The sequence below is a fragment of the Cynocephalus volans genome, chromosome 12, assembly GCF_027409185.1.
Source record: "Cynocephalus volans isolate mCynVol1 chromosome 12, mCynVol1.pri, whole genome shotgun sequence".
NCBI classification, from domain to species: domain Eukaryota; kingdom Metazoa; phylum Chordata; class Mammalia; order Dermoptera; family Cynocephalidae; genus Cynocephalus; species Cynocephalus volans.
This window is the reverse complement of record NC_084471.1, coordinates 16,165,630-16,186,375: the sequence shown is the minus strand read 5'-3', so window position 1 is coordinate 16,186,375 and position 20,746 is coordinate 16,165,630. Positions and strand designations below refer to the sequence as shown.

Below are 20,746 nucleotides of genomic sequence, written 5' to 3'. Positions count from 1 at the left end.
CATGAGGGCTGGCCAGGGAAGACGCCTTGAAGACCTGCTGCTGTGGTCTGAATGTCTACATTCCCCTAAAATTTGTGCGTTAAAATTTTAACTCCCAAGGTGATGGTATTATGAGTGGGTCCTTTGGGAGGTGATTAGGTCATGAGGGTATGACCCTCATGAGTAGGATTAATGCCCTTATAATAAAGGCCATAGGGAGCTCTCTTGCCCCTTCCATCATGTGAGGACAAAGCTACAAGGTGCCACCTATGAACCAGGTAGTGGGCCCTCATCAGACACTGCATCTGCTGGTGCCTGATCTCAGACTTCTCAGCCTCCAGAACAGTGAGAAATAGACTGCTATTGTTTATAAGCCACCTGGTTTATGACATTTTGTTACAGCAGCTGGAACGGACTAAAACAACTGGATAATGAGAAGCCTCTGGCTTTGTGAAAGTCTGGGGGAAGAGCTTTTCAAGAAGATGGAATAGCCCTTGGGGTAAACACAAGTTTAGCACATTTGAGCAAGAAGCAGAAGGATCAGTGTGGACGGGGCGCAGGTAAGTGAGGGCACAGGAGAGACGGAGATGTCAGGGAGGTAGGCAGGTGCCAGGTCAGATGGGGCCTTGAAGGCCATGGCAGGCAGCTCAGATGCCATTCTAACTACAATGAGAAGTCATCTGAGGGTTTTAACGATGTGACCTGACTTGTATTTTTAAAAGATCACTCTGGCTATTACATGGAGAAAGAACTGTCTTTCATTTTCTAGAACAGCCAATGCTTTCAAACCTAAGCCTGCTTAGGATCACCTGGGGGTTTACTAAAGCAGATTCCAGGGCTCTGCCCTAGAGATTCTGGCAAAGACTGTCTTGGGTAGGGCCGGAGAATCTGTTTCTAATAAGCTGCCAGGCAATGTTGCCAGTCCCGGAAGCAGGGGTGGAGTGGCACTGCTCTATCAGATGGGACCTGTCAGCCACCAGCCTCTCTTCCACTTGCAGGAAGCAGAGAGACCCATCAGCTACCTGGTGCCCTGCAACTGTAGTCAGCACTTCAACATCGCTGTCAAAGGGACACTAAAGAACAAGTGTCTCCCTGGCCAGGTGTCTGAGGCGGGGTGCCCTCCCTCCCGGTCAGCCCTCTCTCCTTTCAACACTCCCGTCTTCTGCTAGGATGGGAGGGAGGGATCCTGAGCGGCTAAAAGAGACTCAGAGCTGCCGATTCATTTGTTCTGAATGGAATTCTAGAGGGAGCCGGGCACAGGAGTCCACAGGCCGGCTGCCCTCATTCGTTGTGGCGTTCTCGTAAGGCCTGCTTCTGCCTCGAAGGTTTACAAACACACCCGAAATGTTTCTTAAATTAAAAATCAATCCAGCAGGCACAAGTCATGAGCGGCATCATAATTGGATGTGTGGGATGGATTGGATGTGGCTTCAGGAATCTCTAGCGTCCTCATCAGCTCATGGTGCCACTTTATGATTTCTGAGTGTGTCCCGCTAAGCGTCTCTCATCAGGGCTTGGAATTCCTTGGGTTCTCCAAAGGACTGTCTGGATGACAATGCCTGTCACAATGTGTCAGGGGTATCGAGTGTCTGCTATGCTTGGGATGTGTGTGCTTTGAAGGGGGGGCCTTTGTGCTCAGTGTCTGTAGCAGACCTGAGTGGGGCTGGGACCTTCTTGTCCATGGGCTGTGAGGGACGATCCTTCCGGGGTCATCTGCGACCCAGGCTGGGAGGAGCTTACTGCTGGCAACAGAAGGAGGGGCTGGGTTTTGCCTCTGTCCTCTCGTTGATAACAAGTGTGTATAGAAGGATAGGCTTGAGTCGTTAACAACTAAAAACATTTTCCTTCTACTTGTTTGTAAATTCCAGACACCAAATTCTGTACACTTTTTATATGCCAGGTACCATGGACAACACTGTACAGGCATTAACTCATTCAATCCTTGGAACAATCGCATAGAATCTCACCCACAGACTGGACAGGCATCTCTGAGGTGGCTCAGAAGATGAATGAGTCAACTGAACTGCCTTCCTAATTGTGAGAACTGACTAGGGATGAAGGGACAGGTGGGAGGGTGGGAGGGGGACACGTGGAAAAGGCAGGTATAGCAAAGCTGTGTGGCCCTGATTGAGTGACCTCAGATCTTCAAATCCACTCACTTCCTTCCAGCCAGAGAGATGTTTCCAAAAATATAGATTAGATCATACATCTTTATGTAAGTATCTTTCGTAACTTCTTAACACACTTAGAATAAAAACCAAATATCTTATGAGTTTCTAACGTTCTCTAATCTTATCTCATGCTACTTATCTCCAGTCCCCTGCTATGCTGCAGCCACACTGGTCTTCTGTGAGGTTTGAATATACGAGGCACCTTCCCCACCACAGGGCCTTTGCATTCACATCTTATGTGCCTGGAAAACTCTCCTCTCAGCAACTCACGTGCCTGACTCCTTTTCTTGTCCTCCAGGTCTCTACAGAAATGTCCTCTCCTCAGAGAAACTTCCCCTGACCACACTGCCTAAAGAAGGTCCCCAACGTGGCACTGGTATTAGCTATCCCAGTTCTTTCAAAGCACTTATTACAATGACAATCATTTTATTTAATTGGTTATTGCCGTTTGCACCACTAGCCCCATATTTTCAGCCACAGCTGCACACTGCAAGCTTAAAATGCCAAGTGTTCCACCTGCAAAGATTCTTATTTAACTCATCTGCAATGGAGCCTAGACATGGACTTGTTTTAAAAGCTCCCCAGATGATTCAGTTTGTCCCTGGCCAAGGCCGAGAACCCGTGCAGTGGACTGTAGGCGACACAGGGCTGGGCTCAGCACTGTCCGGAAATGCTTGGTGAACGTCTGCGGCATTACCACACATATAAGGAAAGAAACAGCAACTGCTGTCCAGGGGAGATGCTGGCTCCAGTCTACACATGTCCCCTTTTCCTTGGGTAACTTGGGTAGGACTCTAATCCCTCCCTCCAGGCTTAAATAACAGCAACAACAACGAAAGGACACGAGCCTTTGGTTTTCAGTGCTGGGGAGGGACACTGGCTCTGCCTTGCCAGTCTTCAATACTCTAAGCCTGGGACACCATCTCCTCCTCCTCAATTTGACCGCCTGGGCAAGGGCAGCAGTGTGGGGCGGGGTGGGGGACGGGGGGCTCTGCCTTACCTGTCCATGGAGAGCTGAGCCACCAGGGTGACATCCGTGTTGTCTGCGGCAGGCTCGTACTCGTAGTGCAAGAAGTACAGGTGGGTGCGATGGACGGTGAAACGCTCCCGCCGGAACTCGTAACACAGGTCGTCCTCGTCCAGCTCAGAGAGCTGCTTCTGCAGCTGGAAGGCAGGAAAGGGGGCTTGGCAACAGGAGGAAAGCTCCGAGGGGCCCTGAGCCTGCCTGTTGTTCATTACCTATTGGGACACTGTGGATGGGTCAAATACAGTCAGGGCGCATCATCATTTTTATCTCTCCCCGCAATTTAATCTAATTTCAAATAGGTGATGAAGGGCAGATGTCTTCATCTCCTGAGAAACGAGCCGCCTCTTAGCAGAGGACGAAGGTGGTGCTCACTGGCGAGTGTGTGACCAACCATAAACTCCTTGGAAACAAACGAGAACTGTTTTCCTAGATGGCTTAGTGCATTTTCAAGTAGCACGGGGAAAATGTTCAAAGAAGTGAAAAGCCAAAACTGTAAAGACCTGTGACCTGCTGCTTTTCTCTCCCTAGAGCTACAGATTTCAATCTTTGTGCCAGAAATTGTAAAGAAAAAACAAAACATTGATGAAACTCTGTTCCTTTAATTTCACCTAAGTTAATCAGTCTCAGCATCTTTTTTTCCTCTTCTCTTTTTTCTACCTCTCTGCAAGTCTTACTTCATTAATCTGCTTGCAGAAGTCCTTTAACTAGCTCTACTTCTCTCCCAACATATCCCCGCTAGTTAAAAAAAAAAAAAAAAAAAAAAAAAACAGGCCCATCCGCTAACAGGAACCTAAGGAGTTAGCATTTGAGACACACAGGTTCAGATAGATCTGCAGCTGCCCAACACGCACTGTCTCACAGACACCCTGCAATAAATAGCACCTCTAGGCAGGTATGGTGACACCTGTTTTACAGATGAAGAATTGACATTAAAAAGTAAAACAAAAAAAAAGTAAAACAAAAAAAAAGTAAAACAACTTGGCAGAAAGCTGATCTATAGTGATGGAACTTAGATCAGTGGATGTGGGGTGGGGGAGTAAGTGGACTGGGAAGAGGTGAGAGAGCTTTTGGGGTGATGGAAATATTCTGCATGACTGGAGTGATGGTTATATTTGTGAAAATTTGAGAAGCTGTATAGGGAGGATTTATCATATATAATTTGCATTTCAGTAAGAATGACTTTTAAAAAATAATAATTGGGCTGGTTAGCCAAGTTGTTACAGCACAGCCTTATAACACCAAGGTCATGGGTTTAGAATCCCTGTACTGGCCAGCCACAAAACAAACCAACAAAAAACAAAACAATTAAATAAATAATAATTTGCCAAAGTTCACATGCTGGTTCCAATATTTCTCCCGTTACATCAGCCTTGTCTATCATATGATACCATATAGCTGAATATAGATTAAAGCTTACTTAGGTAGAGTTACCAACCTAGCTGAATATAGCAGAACATTTTTCTAAGAAGGTATATTTTTTAAAACCTCCAAATCGATACATAGTAATCAACAAGAAAATACATAAACTTGTTTCTGTATAGCCTGCTGTCAGTTAAGACCCTTGCCTTGACAGATTACGCTACAGCATTATTTCTCAATATGAGTGCTATGGCAGATGACTGCATTAATAGTTCTGATTTGCACACACACACACCCCCGCCATGGTGCTTACTAAAGAGGCAGAGTCTGCTTCCGTATCTCTGGAATCCAGGCTGGGCTGGACTTGTGACATACTTTTGCTAATAGAATGCAAGAAAGCTATGGTATTCCAATCCTGAGGCCTCAAGAGAAAGTCTACATTTCTTGCACCTCTACCACTGCTGTGAGAAAATGCCTAGGTCAGCATGCTGGCACATATCAAAGGACAGTTAGCCTCCTGAGCCCCTGCCACTAAATGCCCATAGCATCTTCAGATGGCCCTGTACAACTCCAAATGCATCCATATATTTCCAAGTGCTGCCTGGGGAACCAGTTGAGATCCAGTGATCTATGAGGCAGTCTTGGCTATCTTTTTAAAATGTTTAACTATTAAAAGGATGCAATCAAGGATATTCTTCAGCTTCTCTCTGGAGAGACTGGGACACTTCATCACTGCCCCCAGCAGAGTGTCCAGTGCATGCCAGGTGCTCAGTATTTGTGGGTTGCTGCATGAACAGTATATGCTGTACATAAGACTGGAATCCCCGTGAAGGCCCGCCCTTCCAATCTTTTGTGTCCTCTAACTGTATGCACAGAAGGTGATCAACAAGCCCATTCTTGAGCCCACTATTTGTTCTGATATCTGCAGGTCAAGGGTCTGTGATGACTGAGAAGGTTTTGAAGAGCGAACAAGCATGTGCCAAGCTCCACACAGGGCGCTGGGTACATGTGACTTCCTTTCCTCTCCAGACCCCCCCCCCCCGTGAGGCATTTGTAGCCTCATCTGACCAGTGAGAAGGCAGTTTCAAAATCCTGAGGTCACTCAGGGAGGTCAAAGCTGGGCCTGTGTCCCTCCACCCCCACGCTGCCTCTCTGGGAAGGACGCTCGACCAGCCTCAGGTGAAGATGCAGATGCAGCACAAGGGCTGAGGTTCCTGGTTCTACCCCATACCTGCCCGGACAACCGTGGATGAGTGGCTTAACCTTTCTGAGCTTTAATTTTCTCTACTATAAAATGGGGACAACAATAGCCACTACCCCAGGGGACTGTAGGGGGATTCCAAGAGATGTTGCATATGAAGAGTACAGCGTTGCGAGTGAAGGAAAGACTCGAAAAATATCACCTATTATCACAGTTTGCTAGGGACTGAATTGTGTCCTCCAAAGTTCCATGTACTAGACACAACCCCCACTGTGACAGTGTTAGAGGGTGGGAAATTTTATTATGGTAATTGAAAGGTGGAGCCTTGAAGAGGTGATTAGATTGTGAGGACCATGCCCTAGTGAATGGGTTAATCCATTGATGGTTTCATGGTGGTCATGGGCTCGCTTCTGAGGGCTTTAAAAGGAGAGCGTGTGAGGAGAAGCTCTCTCTGTCTTGCTTCTGCCATATCGGCCAAGTGACACCCTGCGTTGCTGCAGAGTCACCACCACCAAGAACAAGGCCCTCACCGGATGTGTTCCCTGGACTTTGGACTTCTCAGCCTCTGAAACTGTAAGCAATGAATATTATTTTTTTTATAAATTACCCAGTTTCAGGTATATCTGTTATAAGCAACAGAAACGGACTAATACACAGTTGTTATCAAGATTAGGAAAGGGAGACACCTGGGCCCCTGAAGACATCTCAGTGGACACTTTCTGTCCTCAAACACCACCTGACGGAAATTTTATGGCAAGGACCTGGTGGGCAGGGAAGGTAGGGGCTGGATGAGCCAGGGCGGCCCTTCTGATTCATGTCAGAGAGAGACCTTCTGTCCGTCTTCTTGAGGAACTCAAACATGCTGGGAAACCACAATGTTGCCTCCCAGGAGGAAACAGAACCCACTGCTACCCTCCTTCCCTCCCTCCCCACACTGCAAAAGCGCACAAGCAATTCATCGCCATCAGAGAACGAACATCTGCAAAAGTCTTTGCAAGGGCAGGGTTGGCTTTTTTTCCACCTTGGTTTTGTTTTGTGCTTTTCATGGGTTGACAAGAGTACATGGCTTCCAGGTCAGCGAACAGGAGAGTAGGAATGTGTGCAGATGCGTGTGTGGAGAAGTGGGTCTGTCTTTGATGAAGTTTCAAGCAAGTGGTTTATCTTCACCACGTGAGATGGAACACTAATGACCAGAGATGAGAAATGCATGTGGGTGTGGGGTTTCTCTTCCCCTTTACATTCACACCCTCGAGGCAGGGGGAAAGACATCCCAAGGTAAATGGCTCCAGAAGCCACTTTGTAAAGTGCACTGTATGGTGAATTCCTAAAGGTAGGAGCTGTATGCCATTCATCTCTGAATCCGCCAAGCCTATAACATCTAGAGGATCTTGTGCGCTCACAAGCCTCTGTTGGATGTACTCAAGCACTGCATGTTAAGAAAGGGAGCAGTGACCAATGACAGTGCTCCCCGAATGACCAAAGTACAGCCTGCCCTAGTAGGGAGGTTGACCAGTAGCCCTCGGGGATAAGGAGCAGCCTCCATCTGTGAGTTTCATGGTATCAGTAATGTGATTCAGTCCCAAGCTCCTGGGCCATCCATACCCCCAGCTCACTGTGGCCGTCATGGTGCTTAAAGGGTAGAGTCTAGGGAATGTTGCTGTCTACCCACCACACTGGGATCGTGGAAAGCACATTAGGTATGCTATCAGAATACCTGTCTACAGGACTGTTTTAGTCCGTTTTGTGTTGCCGTAAAAGAATTACCTGAGACTGGGTAATTTATAAAGGAAAGAGGTTTATTTGGTTTATGATTCTGGGACAGCTGCATGTGGCATGGGCCTTAGGCTGCTTCTACTCATGGCAGACAAAACAGCAGGCAGCTGGCAGGTACAAGCAGATCACATGGCGAGAGGAAGCAAGAGAGAGAGAGAGAAGGTGCCAGGGTCTTTTAAAGCAATGAGCTCTTGTGGGAACTAAATGAGTGAGAACTCACTCATTAATCCCCCTACCCCCAGAGAGAGCACTAATCCAGTCATGAGGGATCTGCCCCCATGACTCAATCAGTTTCCAACACTGCCACATTGGGGATCAAATTTCCACATGAGTTTTGGAGGGGACAACACATCCAAACTCCATCAAGGACTCTGGACCAACCAGATGACATCCTTGAGCTTTAATACTGTATTTGTCATCAACATGGTGGCTTACACCTTTTCTTAGCTGACATGGACAGAGCACCTACTATGTGCCTGGTGCAGTGCTAAATGTTATCAGGTGCATTGCTTCTTTAATTTAATCCTTCAGCACACATCTCTGTTTTACATGGGAGGGAACTGAGGCTCAAAAGTCTTCAGTGATCTGCTTCAGCTAGCAAGAAGAAGGCTGGGTGGAGAATCCCATCTTTGGACTTCAAACCGGGGACATTTCACATCACAATTATTTCTTCCCAGGGTATGGATGTGAGGATCAAATGAGATAGTGGAAAATATAATGTTCTGTGAACAAAGCAGGCCATAAAAATGCATCTGCAGTATGGTCCCAATACAGCAAAAAGACACTAGAAAATAGACCAAAGGGAATACATTACAATGTTAACAAAGATTTTCTCTGAGTGGTGATTTCACAGATGAATTTTATTGGCTTCTTTGTACTTTTCTATAGTTAACTAATTCCCTACAATTTTCTCAAATGAGCCAATGCATGTAAAAGTGCTTTGTAAACTGTGAAGTGCTACACAAACCTAAGCAATGTGATTATGATTACATTATGTACCTTTTCAAATTCTAATGTAGGCTTGCTTACTGCTGACTATGTGGCTGATTCTATCCCAAGGGGAAGCCTCCAGCAGCTTAAAAACTGCCTCTTTTTCACCCAGGATCTGGGAATTTCTCTGGGGAGACAGAGAGCTAGAGGGAGCACTTTCATTAACAGGGTCAGAATGCTACTGCACCCCAAGCTCTCTGGCCACCGCCACAGGGAGAGCAGAGGGTTCCTGACAAGCAAGTCACAGAAACAAAAGACAGATTTCTCCTGAGATAAAATGCATTTGCTAAATTGCTTCTTTGGGCAGCCAGATGAGGCACAGGGAGATTGAGACTCAAGGGAAAATGGCCCTTTAAGCAGTTTGCATTTATTTCTTCCGATCTTTAAGGACAGTGGCCTAGATTGACCTTTGAGCTGCCGGAAATGATGGATGGTCATGCCTGAGAATTCAGAGGGAGTGGAAGTGTGTCCCCGGGCTCTGGCCGAAGGGACTTCTGTTCACAGCTGGGGAAAATTACAGAGTATAGGGAAAGTGAAGATAAATGGTCAGGGTCACTTGGGGGTTTAGAGTCTTGCTGAGCATTTGATATAAATATGCACATGCGCCTAGGTGTTCCTTTGTCATTGTCTAATGTAATTGCACATATGTGCCCAGGTATTCCTGGGTTGTCTGACTTGCACCCAGGTATCTCTGGTTATCGGACTTAAGTATGAAGGATGCGTGACTCTGATCCACAGTGCCCCCTGCCGCCAGGAAGCCCCTGGTGGCGGCTCAGGGAGGCTGCTGCCATCGCTGCCAGGGTCCCCGGGATGTTCTGGAAGGTCGCCGCCACCGCCGACTCTGCTGGAGACTATTGCTGTGAGCTGCTGTTGCTGAGGAAGCTGAGGATTGAGCTCGTGTCGTCTGCCAATGGCTACCAGGATCTTTCCCAATTACCTAGCTTGTGGACCTGCATGTGAGGGCCCTGGTGACCTAGCCAGGTATGTGAAGGGTCTGTGACCCAGTCTGTACAATGGATTTGAAGGGTCTGTGGGCCCTAACCCCTAGCCCTAGCTTTATTCCTAACCATACAGTTGGCAGGATTCCGACAATTGCCCTAACAATGCAATAGCCCCGACCATACAATTGGCATAGTTACCTAGCAATGCAGCCAGATTATGGGGATAACTGGAAACCGAGACCTGATCTTTCTGGCACTCACTTCCTATGCGACCTTGAACAAGTTATGTCTCCCAACAGGAAGACAAGCAGCTTGGGCTTCATAAAATAACCCTCAAAGACTACACGCTCACGGCGCCAGGGAACGTGCAGAGAGGACTGTGCAGGCACTTACTCATTTTGTCCTCCCACTGATGCCACGGCTTAGAGACCACTGTCAGTCCTCTTTTGTATATGAGGACATTCATCATCTGAAAGGCTAACCACTTGTTCAAGGGCATACAATGGGTGAACGGAGGAGCTGAGACTCAAACCCAGGTGTGCCTCCTCTGAGTTCTTGCACATAAGCAAGTCACTACAGTGCCTAGTTGATCCGTCTCTGGGGTTCTTTCTCATTCTAAGGTTAGATGATTCTGTGACTGTAGAGGACTCAACACATGTATTCCCTGCAGTGGCAGAGACATCCTGAGCTCACCGATGTCTAGGTTCTCCTCTCTTCCTGGGCACACAGCTAGGCTGTATTTCCAACCTCCTTGTGCTTAAGGCAAACTGTGGCTGAGCCCTGGTCAGTGGAATTTGGGCAGGCACCACTTTCAAGCCTCGCTCAGGCACAAGCCTCACTTTCTTTCCTTGGCCAGAGGAAGAGAATCCAGTAGAGGAGTTCAGGACTCTTGGAGGGCAGAGACACCGTGAAGGAGTGTGGGTCCCTGACCCTGGAGAAAAGCCACCTGCCAATCAGGAACACACATTTACACCTTATGCAAGTGATAAACTTCCCGCATGTTGAGCTGTATTACAGCTGCTTGTACCACCTTAATCAACAGGCACAGTGGAGCCCTTCTAGCCAGTAAGGGAGGAAGACACAGTGCAAAAGTTCAAATAAGGAGCCTTGGAAGCCACCTGTTTATTCTCGTGACACCCCTCCATCTGATGTCTTGGAACTATGGGGGAAAACACTGGTGGGTAAGTTAACACTCAAGAATGTGGCTTTATACTTTCATCTTACTTTCACTCTTTAGAGGCCTTGCTATCCACTATTCCATTTGTTCCTCTCCAAACCTGTATGAGACAGGCAGGGCTGCTCTGCTGCCCTCAGTGGACAGACGAGGAAACTGAGGCACCAGGAATTTGCTCAGAGAAGCTGGGGCTCTAACTCTGCCTCCTGAAACCTAATCCAAGGCACTCCCTGTGGCTTCCACAAAGCAGTTAAGTTTTATTAAACCACACAGACAGGTAGAGAAAGATCACTAGCTCTCTGGTTGCCTGCTGTGTGTATTAATCAACAAGTTCCAGGAACGCAAGGCATATTTTACGAAGGACACCAAACCGTGAGCTACTTTCATTCTTTCACGGGAGGGAGGAAGGCTGCATTCAGGGCTGTTCAGTGATGGTTCAGAGAGGGTCTGCGCAGCCTTGACCTAGACTTGGAGGAGATGAAGAAGAAAAAGGCATGGTCTGCTCCCTCCCAGAGATCTGCATTAATTCATACACTGCACACAGTTAATAGGCTCTTATTTTATGCCAAGCACTGTGCTAGGAAGGGGGAATGAGCCCCAGTTTCTGCACTTAAATTGTTCTTCGAGTCTAGAAGGACAGGCAGAGAAGCAAGCTGGTAATCATAACACAGTGTAATCCTAATATAAACAAAACTGAATCGGGGGGTGGTGCAGGTGCTATATGCTACACTGTTCTAAGCTCCTGACCTGTCTTACCTTATTTAGTCCTCTTAAGTCTATCAGGTAGGAATAATTATGATTCCCATTTTATAGATAAGAACACTGAGGCAGAGGGAGTTTAAATAAGTCACCTGAAATCCCACAGCTGGCGTTCCTAAGATTTTACACCGGGCAGTTTTATCTCAGAGCTGCCCGCTTACCTGCTGCACAAATAGGAGAGGCCACTTATCGGAGAAAGATTCAGCCAAAAGGAGAAGGGAGGGATGGAGCTGCTGTGAGGGCACAGGAGGGCAGGGCACCTGGCGAGTGTGGACAGAGCACAACTGGGGACTAGCGGGGCAAAAGAGGGCTCTGTGCACAGGAGCTGGACCAGAGCAGCCGAGCCACAAGGGCGAGCCTGCAGCCCAGACTTGTACCCATCGAGTCTCCTGACCCTGTGGCTCCCTGCCCTTCATCCCCTGCCCGGCCTCCCAGGCAGATGCTGTGACCCTTAAGGCTCTGGACCTTAACGAGTCCAGGGAGAGTCACTGGAGACACCTTGGGCAGCCTGTCTTAGGGCTCTGGGCGCTGTCCACCCCGGACTCCGCTGCCAGCTGCGTGATTAAAGTATTGGTGACATGTGGCTTGTACGTGAGAGTGGTAATGCGTTCTGGTTTTTCTCCAGGGTTTCTCTGGGATACAGCTGTTCCCACAGAGCCATCTGTTCCTTGGCGTTGCTGTGCACGGTGACTTCATAAAGTGTTTGTGGAGTCTGTTTTTGTGTGTCTTATTTTTAACTTCTGATTGAGACACAGTGATGCCGTCTTTTCCTTTCAGTGGGGTTAGTACCAGGGAGCGTGGCCCCGTGGTGGGGGAACGGACTTCATGGCATGAGCACTTGAGCTTGGACATCTTCTTCATTTCGGAGGTGAGGCAGTGATCTCAGGCGGCTGGAAGGCAAGGCCTCTGAGACAAGCTTTTGGGGCAATAATTGCAAGAACCACCTGAATTGTGCAGTACTTCCGACACCCTAACACCTTCAACTCTCCTGAAATAGCCTAGGATTGGTTTATGTACAGACCATTCTACAGGTGGGAAGACTCAGGCTCATGGAAGGCGAGAGTTATGCCCAAAGTCCCGGATCTAATCTAGGGCCAAATTTTCTAATTCCAAGTATAGGGAGGGATCTTCCTGGCACACTACAAATGCTTCAAGAAAAGGACTTGTTATAGTTCATTTGTTCCCCAAAATTTATTGAGCACATACCAGGTGCTAGGCAGTCTTTTACTGGCACAAAGATATATTAATGAGGGGCTGGCCAGTTACTCCAGCTGGTTAGAACATGCTGCTGATAAAACCAAGGTCCAGGGTTTGATCCCCATACCAAAAAAACAAACAAAAAAAAACACAAAAGCCCCACCACTGTTAAAATATAATAAATAAAACAGATACAAATCCCTGCAGTCACAGAGCTTATATTTTAGTGGGGGGACACAAACTCAACAAAACACAAGTTGTGAACGTATTGATTGGTGATATGTGCTATTGAGAAAAATGAAGGAAGGAGCCCTGGGAGGCAGGGGGTGCTCTTTTACATAGGGGAGTGTTTTAAACAGTCGTAGAAAGGCCACTCAACTGTGAATCAGGGCTCAATACCAATACCAGTTCCTGCTCTGCCACCAACCCAACGTGTGGCTTCAATTCTCTGAGCCTCCATTTCTTCCTCTATAAAATGAGGATAATGATCATTACCTTGCAGGGTTAGTGAAAGAGTCAGAAAGACTATATAAGGAAAACAACTGGGAGACTCGCCGAATAACTTGTAGTTATTATTGTGTCACTTCTAAATATGCAGCTATATCCATTTGGGAAAGGGCCCTGGTCTTGTTTCTTGTTGCTTTAGAAACAGGAAAGAGCTCTCTCTCTCTCTCTCACTCTCTCTCTCTTTTTTTTGATGGCCTGTGTGGGGATCGGAACCCTTGACCTTGGTGTTATCAGCGCCACAACTGAGCAAACTGGCCAGCCTGCTCTTGCTGCTTTAGAGTTAGGTAGGTCTGGTCAAAAATTCTGGCCCCACCACTGAGGAGCTTTGTGACTCTGGGCAAGTAACTCATGTCTTTGGAACTTTGGTGTCCTCATCTGTGAAATGTGACTCCCTCCCAATTGAGGTAAAGATTAAATTTGAATTTCTCTTTCTCTTTTCCTGAAGGAAATCTCCAATTCCCAAAGGCTAAAAGAAAGCAGAGACGGGACTTGGAACAGCAGAAAGGGTTGTCCTAATGCAGGAGAGACCAGAGTGCCTAGTCCCTAGGCCAGGGATGCCCAGCAGGCATTAGTTCCTGTGCCATCTAGGAGTCTGATGCTGCTTACCTGCAGTGCTGTCTTGGAGGGGGGGACTATGGGGTGGGGCCTTGGTGTATGGAGTGAGGCCATCAATTAGTGATGTCTGCCATGGGCGTGAGATCAGGAAGCTCTAGATCTGCACACTGGCTGTTGACTTATAATTCAACATAAATTCAAAAACCCATTGGTGTCCAGTCTTTTTTTTTTGTATTTTTTGGATATTTGATATATTCCATAGTTTAGCTTTTAATATAACAATGGATAATTCTTTTACCACTACTCTTTCTGCATTAAATACCTTCCTTCTTTTTTTTTTTTTCTTTTTTTGGCTGCCATGGGAAGGATGAGTAAGGAGGTAAGCCCAGAAAGGATTGTTCTGAAGCTGATAAACTGAAAGTGACAGGTGTCAGAAAGAAACCTGCAGAATAAGCAACAGATAATCCAAAGCCATTTCCTGCCAGGATAAACAGCACCTGCCCACTTCTGGCCAACCCCGCCCCCTCCAGCCTACTCATGCCACCTTAGCCATCAAAAATTGTAAACTGAGTTTAGTAAGGTTCCCATCCAAATTGGTTAACACCTATCTCTTTTAATGGTTTTGCATTTAAAAAGGTGAGCCTCCCTTATCTGCAAATTCCCTTAGGTGGGACAAGACCTCTGATGATGAAGCATCACTCTAACAAAAATAATGCTTAGGGAGAGTTGCATGTTTCTGAATAACACACTGCATGGAAACATTCTATACTATCTGCTGGCTGTCCAAGGGTGGGTGTCCTTATTTTTTGTTGCTCCAAAGGACAGGCTCAGATTAATGGGTTCCTTACAGAGGGGAAGATTTCAACTCAACATGAGGTAGAACGGTTTAGCATCGGGAGCTTTCCAGCAACAGAGGAAGCTGCCTTAGGAGGTGGTGAGCTCCCTGTCTTCAGGAAGATTCCAGCAGAAGCCAAATGCAAGACTGTTCGGGATGCTGAGAAAGATTTTTGAACAAACAAGGGGGTGGAGAATATCCGTGATTATCCATCTGCGTTCTGTGGAGTGCCAGGGTTTCTTGGATATGTTTGAGGGGCTGGGTTACTTGGGAAAGGGGAGAGAAATGCTAATGTATAAAATTCTAGCCTCCATCTCTACTTCAGTCAGTCAACTTATGATGAGTGATGCATATTGAATGCTTATTGCAGTACATATATTAACTTACTGATACCTGGGAGACATGCCTAGACAACCGATGGGACAGGAGTGGCAGTGTTCCATCAGCTACTATCATTCTGAATCACTGTAGAGTCTGTTCTCTTCCAAACCAAACTCTCTTGTCCTAGGGCAAGTACGCCAAACAGAGGCTCTGCAATGGGGCCCTGCTCCTACCATCTCAGCTCTCTGTTGAAGAGCTGAATCCCTGAACAGTGTACGTATTTATTTTAATTTTTTTGGCAGCAAGGCCAACCAAATGGCCTCTTCATCCTACCTGAATGTCCTGATTGGTGGAGATACCTGGGATTGTCTGACCCACAGCAGATGTGACAGCCCCTCACATACTTTACAGACGGATTGCTAAGCAACTCTGCCAGGCCTTCCTAGCAGAACTGCTACTAAAACCCCAAACCTATTTGTGGAATAATGGATTGTGATCAAATGAGTTGGGCATTTTGGTTTGTGAAAAAACGCATCCCAAGGCACACAGTGTCCCTAGTGCCATGTCCTTCTTTTTTGGCCATCTAACATAAATTGTCCATGAAATGCTATGACAAAGACATCACTGTCCCCATTTATCAGATGGTAAACCTGAGGCTCTGAGCATTTCCGTGACTTCTCTGAGGTCATGTGTTTATGAAATGAGTGATCTGGATTACCAGAGATGTCATGCCCTTATCATTGTCAACTCCCCAGTGAAAAAACAAAAATACTGCAAAAATTAACTTGTGTAGCCTTTTTAATAGTGCTCACATAGCTGTCATTCGAATCTGAACTCCTAGAGGTCCCCTGAGTGTGCCATGCTTGTGTCATCTCTGGTCTTCCCTGCTCATGCTGCTCCCTCCCTCCCCCTAAGTCTTTCCCCCAACCCCCCTCGCTCCTACTCATTCTTCCTTCACATCTCACCTCCTCCAGGAGGTCCTCCCTGATGTACCCTCTCTCCCTAGTTGTGTGAAATGCTCTTTTCACGTGCTCTCAAAACACTACCACCATCCTGGCACTTAAGTGTACTGCATAAGACCCCTGCTTGCCAGTATCCCTCACTGGACAAGCACTGTGGGAGATGGGCTCCAATCTGCAATGCCTCCTGCTGGATCACTAGCCCTGTGGCTGGCAATGGTTTGAACGAATGCCTGCTGGGTGGATGAATGAGTCTTGAAACTTAGTCACAGCCACTGGAGCCTGCTCCCATCTGGGATCTGAAGTCCAATGAGGAGGTTCTTGACTTTATTTCTTCCAGAATCACCACCATCTATGCACTTATCATAGCTCTAATGATCTCCTCCCACACAGCTGGGAGCTTCTGGCTTTGGGCCCGATCCAAGACCTTACCCTTGCCCTCTGGTTATGTCTGTAGATAAAACATGACGTGCTGTGGAGGACCAGCTCTCTGCAGAGCTGTGGTTCAGGAGTGCAGTGTTGGCAGATTCTCTTCTTGTTCAGCCTTGCCACTGCTGGCTGGCTTAGGCAGCAGAGGAGCCTGGCTGGAGCAGGACACAGGGACCTGCTGTCCTGACTTACGAGTGCTAGCTATACCTGCTTTCCAGTTTGTAGCACCCACAGAACAATCCACCTGATCTCCCCATCCCATTGCTGCTGCCCTAGGTCACACTCCCATCCTCACCTTTTTGCTTAGGATGGGGCAGTGGCCTCAAAGTGGTCTCCCTGCCTCCAGTCTTGTCCCTTTCATTCTGTTGTCTGCTCTGAGTTTTCTCAAATGTGCATCATGATTAAAACCTTCGGAGCCTCCTCACTACCAACAGGATAAAGTCTAAACTCGTAAGCACAGCCAAGGCCTTCCCTGGTCAGCTCTGTTCTTTGCCCCTCTCCCAGCATAAACTGCCAGCAGGTTCTCTTGTAACTCTTTACTTCATCTGCTTTTCCCTGTACTTGGTACTTCATTTTTCTCTCTTAAACTTGTTCAATACGTTCATTCAATAAGTATTTATTAAGTGCTTATCATGTGCTTGGTTCTATTCCAGGGGAGAGAACCCCAGTGGTGAACAATATAAAGTCTCTAATCTAAGACTCTTATATTTGGGGAAATAACTTGGAAAGAAATACATTGCAAATAGCTGTATATGCTCTGATTAAAAAACAAAAAGGGCTTGCCACAGAAAGTTAAAGGGTTACTTTAGATAGGGGGAGGGGGTCAGGGAAAGTTTCTGATGATGCCACACCTGAGACATTTAAATGCTAAGGGACAGGGTGTTCCAGGCAGTGGGAACAGCAAGCACAAAGCCCTGTGGTAGCCTGCAGCTTGGAAGGAACAGAAAGGAAGTGGGTTTGGCTCGTGTAGTCGTCAAGAGGGGAGAGAAGGTGGAATCACAGCTATGGCGAGTACTTGGAGAAGGCCGCTCTCTTGTTCACAGCCCTCCCTGGACCTGGACAGACTTCCTTCCCAGCACTTCTAAGGATTGTTAAGCAGCATGCAATTTATGTAATGGGACTGGGCCAGTCTCTATGTTCAATCCTGGTGCCCTGCACAGTACCTGGCAGATGGCCGGCATTCACACATGCTTTCTGAGCCAATAAGTACAGTCACAGATTCCCAGAAAGACCACTGAAGACTTCTTCACCCTCATGATCCACAAAGGGGAAGGAGATCGTGGAAAAGCTGGTGCATCATTTCTAAAGGGAATCCCCCTGGGTATGGCACTGAGCAGCATGCCACAGGGACTCACTGCTACAGATGATTAACAGATAGCTTCCTCCTGCAAGGCTTTTTATTTCAGCCTCCTTCCTTGGAGTCGGGGAGAAGAGGCAAGAGGACAATTTTCATTTAGCCTTTGGAAAAAGTGCCGAATGGGCACTCAAATATTGATGATGATGACAAATACTGATTTGAGCAAAGAGAACTGAAGGAAAAATAAAAGGAACACAGTGTTTGTTGAAACCTCTAAGTGCTTCCCAGAATCTGAAAGAGTTCAAGTGCTTAATGGTTTTCTTTCCTTGGTTGCCAGTTATGGAGAAGGGCAGACACTGAGAAGGTACTGACGGTGATGCAGAGAAGGGCCAGCGCTGGCAGCACTCTACTGTGACTTGGAGACCGAACAATAGACAGCAGGCGTAGCACCGTGACCAGAGTCATACTGATAAAAGGCCAGGAGAGTACATGCCTCCAGACCTTCCACAGGCACCCTCTCCTGCCATTCGGAGCCTAAAAGAACACTCATGACATCCACAATAACTATAAAAACAATAACAGAATAGTAATAAATCCAAATTCTGACTCTTTAACCTGGCGCACACCCCCCTACCAATCTGGCTTCTCCCCACTTGACCCCCATTCCTGTTGGAGTGAGCAGGACTGAAGCCATGTTGGGACCTAAAACCACATGGCCTCTAAAAGAGTTTTAAAAACAGTTTTTTTCTTAGCAGGCATTTCTCTGAGTTCCCTCTTATCCCAGGGTTATTGGATATTTTGAACCTTGATTATGGGGCAAGATGACATTATTTACATGAATATAATGTTGTTTTCCAGCCAGCCTGAAGTTGCAAACTTGCATGTACTATACAGGCACTGAGATAAGGACAGGAACAGAAATCGGACAAGGCCTTGATGAGACCTTGTACCTGACACATAGACACGGACCCCTCACTGCTCACGTGCCCCTCCCTCCTGCTTTTCATTTTCCCAGGTTCCATTCCCTCAACCCCCTCTTTAAAAACCCCTCAGTAAATCTGAGGTTTTGAGATGGCTTTAGCCTGGCTATTCTTCAGGTTTACCAGAGAGAGGGGTTAGTCCAACATCTCTCCTCAGGTCACCGATATTCCTGAATGAAAGCTGACTTCCATTTTCACCAACATTTGACTTGTTTGTTTTTCTGTCTGGAGGTAGGCAGCTGGGTCTGTGAGTTTGGTATCAGTTTTGGGGAGCTGAGTGTGCCCTGTAAAGTCCCCACCAGCCCCTGGGCACACTGGCCATCCTTCTGTTCTTCACAATGAACCTACCTCAGGGCCTTTGCACCAGTTTCTTCCTCTACCTGGAAAATACTTGTCTTGCTCTTCTGCAGCTGGCTCATTCTTGTCACTCAGGTTTCAGATTAAACATCACCTCCTCATAGAAATCCTGACCCCCCCCAAAACAATGGAGCTGTTCAGCTGCTCACTAATACATTGCTATGTAGCACTTGACAATGGCTGATAATTTCTACTGATAGCTTGTTTACTTATTACATCTGTCTCCTCCACTAGAATAGAAGCACTATGAAAGCAGAGACCATTGTCCTTTTTCACCTATGAATACTCAGTGTTCAGAATAAGTAGAATGCCCTCAGGAAATGTTTGTAGACTGAATACATGAACTGATTACTTCTGGGTCTAATGCTAAGGGTCAAGGAAAGAGCAGAAAGCAAATATTTATTGAGCATCTAACACACTGCAGACACTGAGTTGGATGCTTTACATGCAATTTCACACCAAGTCTCAAAACATCCCTGTAAAAGTTTTTAATCCCCATTTGACAGTTGAGGAAACTGAAGCACAGAGAGGTTGAATAACTTGTCTGAGGTCACATAGGCAGTAACTAGAAGGAATTAAAGCCAAAACCAGTTCAGTCTGACTCCACATGCCCGCTTTTCCTGCTACGGTGCTACGTTCCCATATCCTTAAAACTGAGAATCAGTCTCTACTTGGCTCCTTGTTTGCTGTGTGACCATGGGCAATCTGCCCAACCTCTCTGTGCCCCGATTTCTACAACTCTAAAAGAGATCTTTTATGAGCATCAAATGAGATATAACATATGAAAAAATTATAAATGGTTAAGAACCAGGGAACTACAGTAGAAGATATGCCTGTGACTAATAGTCTTCGCCCATACAGATTCCTAAGGAGCCAGTTACATGTGAAATCTCTTTCTGTGCCACCCCATGCATTGACCACACTGAATCCCAGGTGTCCCGTGTGCATGTCATGTCCATAAAGACTTCAGAGTTTCCTGGCTATGAGAGACACTTTACCTGTTGTTTCACTGGTATTTTTTGCTCATCCTGTTTCCTCTGCTTAGAAGCTCATTTCTGACTTCACCTTGTCCAGGCCAAGTGTACCCCTTCTGCGTTCGCAGTGATCTGTGCGGAAGTGCTCTGCTGACACCAGATAGTGGGCTCCCGGGACAAGGATAGCGGCTTGTTCACCTAGGTCCTGCCCTGAGCCTGACACTGAGCCTGGCACACTGGAGGTCCTCACCAGAGGAGCGGAGAGGCCGCCCTTTCCCTGCCAAGCCCCACGAGCCACTTACGTTTTCACTGTTGACATCAGCTTCACTGGGGCAGCCAAATAGTTCCCGCCTCAGGAGGTTCCCGTCATACTCCAGGAAGGTCAGGTAGAGGTTGCGGAAAAACTCCACGTGCTTGTTCTTCACCCGAAGCTTCTTGGGGGAGTTCCAGTGAATGACCTGGCAGGGTGACAAGGACGCAGTCAGGCAGGGAGGGACCTCGCACATGCAGGCAGCCATGGCATGGCACTGGGCTAAGCATTATCTGTGGGTCTGTTCATTCATTCATTCATTCAACATTCGCAGGAGAGTAGTGAAGACTAAAGGCTCTGAGGCCAGGTTGCCTGGGTTCAAATCTTGACTCTGCTCTATGTAGTTATTTAATCTTGGGCAGATTACTTAATCTCTCTGTACCTCAGTTTCCTAATCTTTGAAATGGGAATAATCTCAGCTCCTCTCTGGGCTAGTTATTAAATGGTTGTCTCTCAGCTAGCTCCAAACCTGCTTTGAAGCCAACCCTAATTCTGCAAACCCTAATTCTGCTGGGTCAGCTGATCCCTGTGAGGAGCTGCCACCTGGGGGCCAGAGAGGGAGACGGAGAGCCTGGAGGAGGAAAGGCACCAGCTGCTCCTTGTTGCTGCCTGTGCCCAGGAGCAGCTAAAGCCACTTTGCAGTGTTTGCAA

General features: G+C 47.1%; 1 protein-coding gene across 6 annotated transcripts in view; it reads right to left on the bottom strand.

Moving 5' to 3' along the window:
* The window catches only part of LARGE1 (LARGE xylosyl- and glucuronyltransferase 1), a 538,741-nt gene that overhangs the window by 29,540 nt on the left and 488,455 nt on the right, over positions 1–20,746 (bottom strand). For all 6 annotated transcript variants that reach the window (XM_063074931.1, XM_063074936.1, XM_063074933.1 and 3 more), the window contains 2 exons: positions 20,088–20,243; positions 3,151–3,314 (listed from right to left, as the gene is read on the bottom strand). In XM_063074931.1, coding sequence (XP_062931001.1) covers positions 3,151–3,314; positions 20,088–20,243 — 320 coding nt within the window. The remainder of the gene's footprint in view (positions 1–3,150; positions 3,315–20,087; positions 20,244–20,746) is intronic.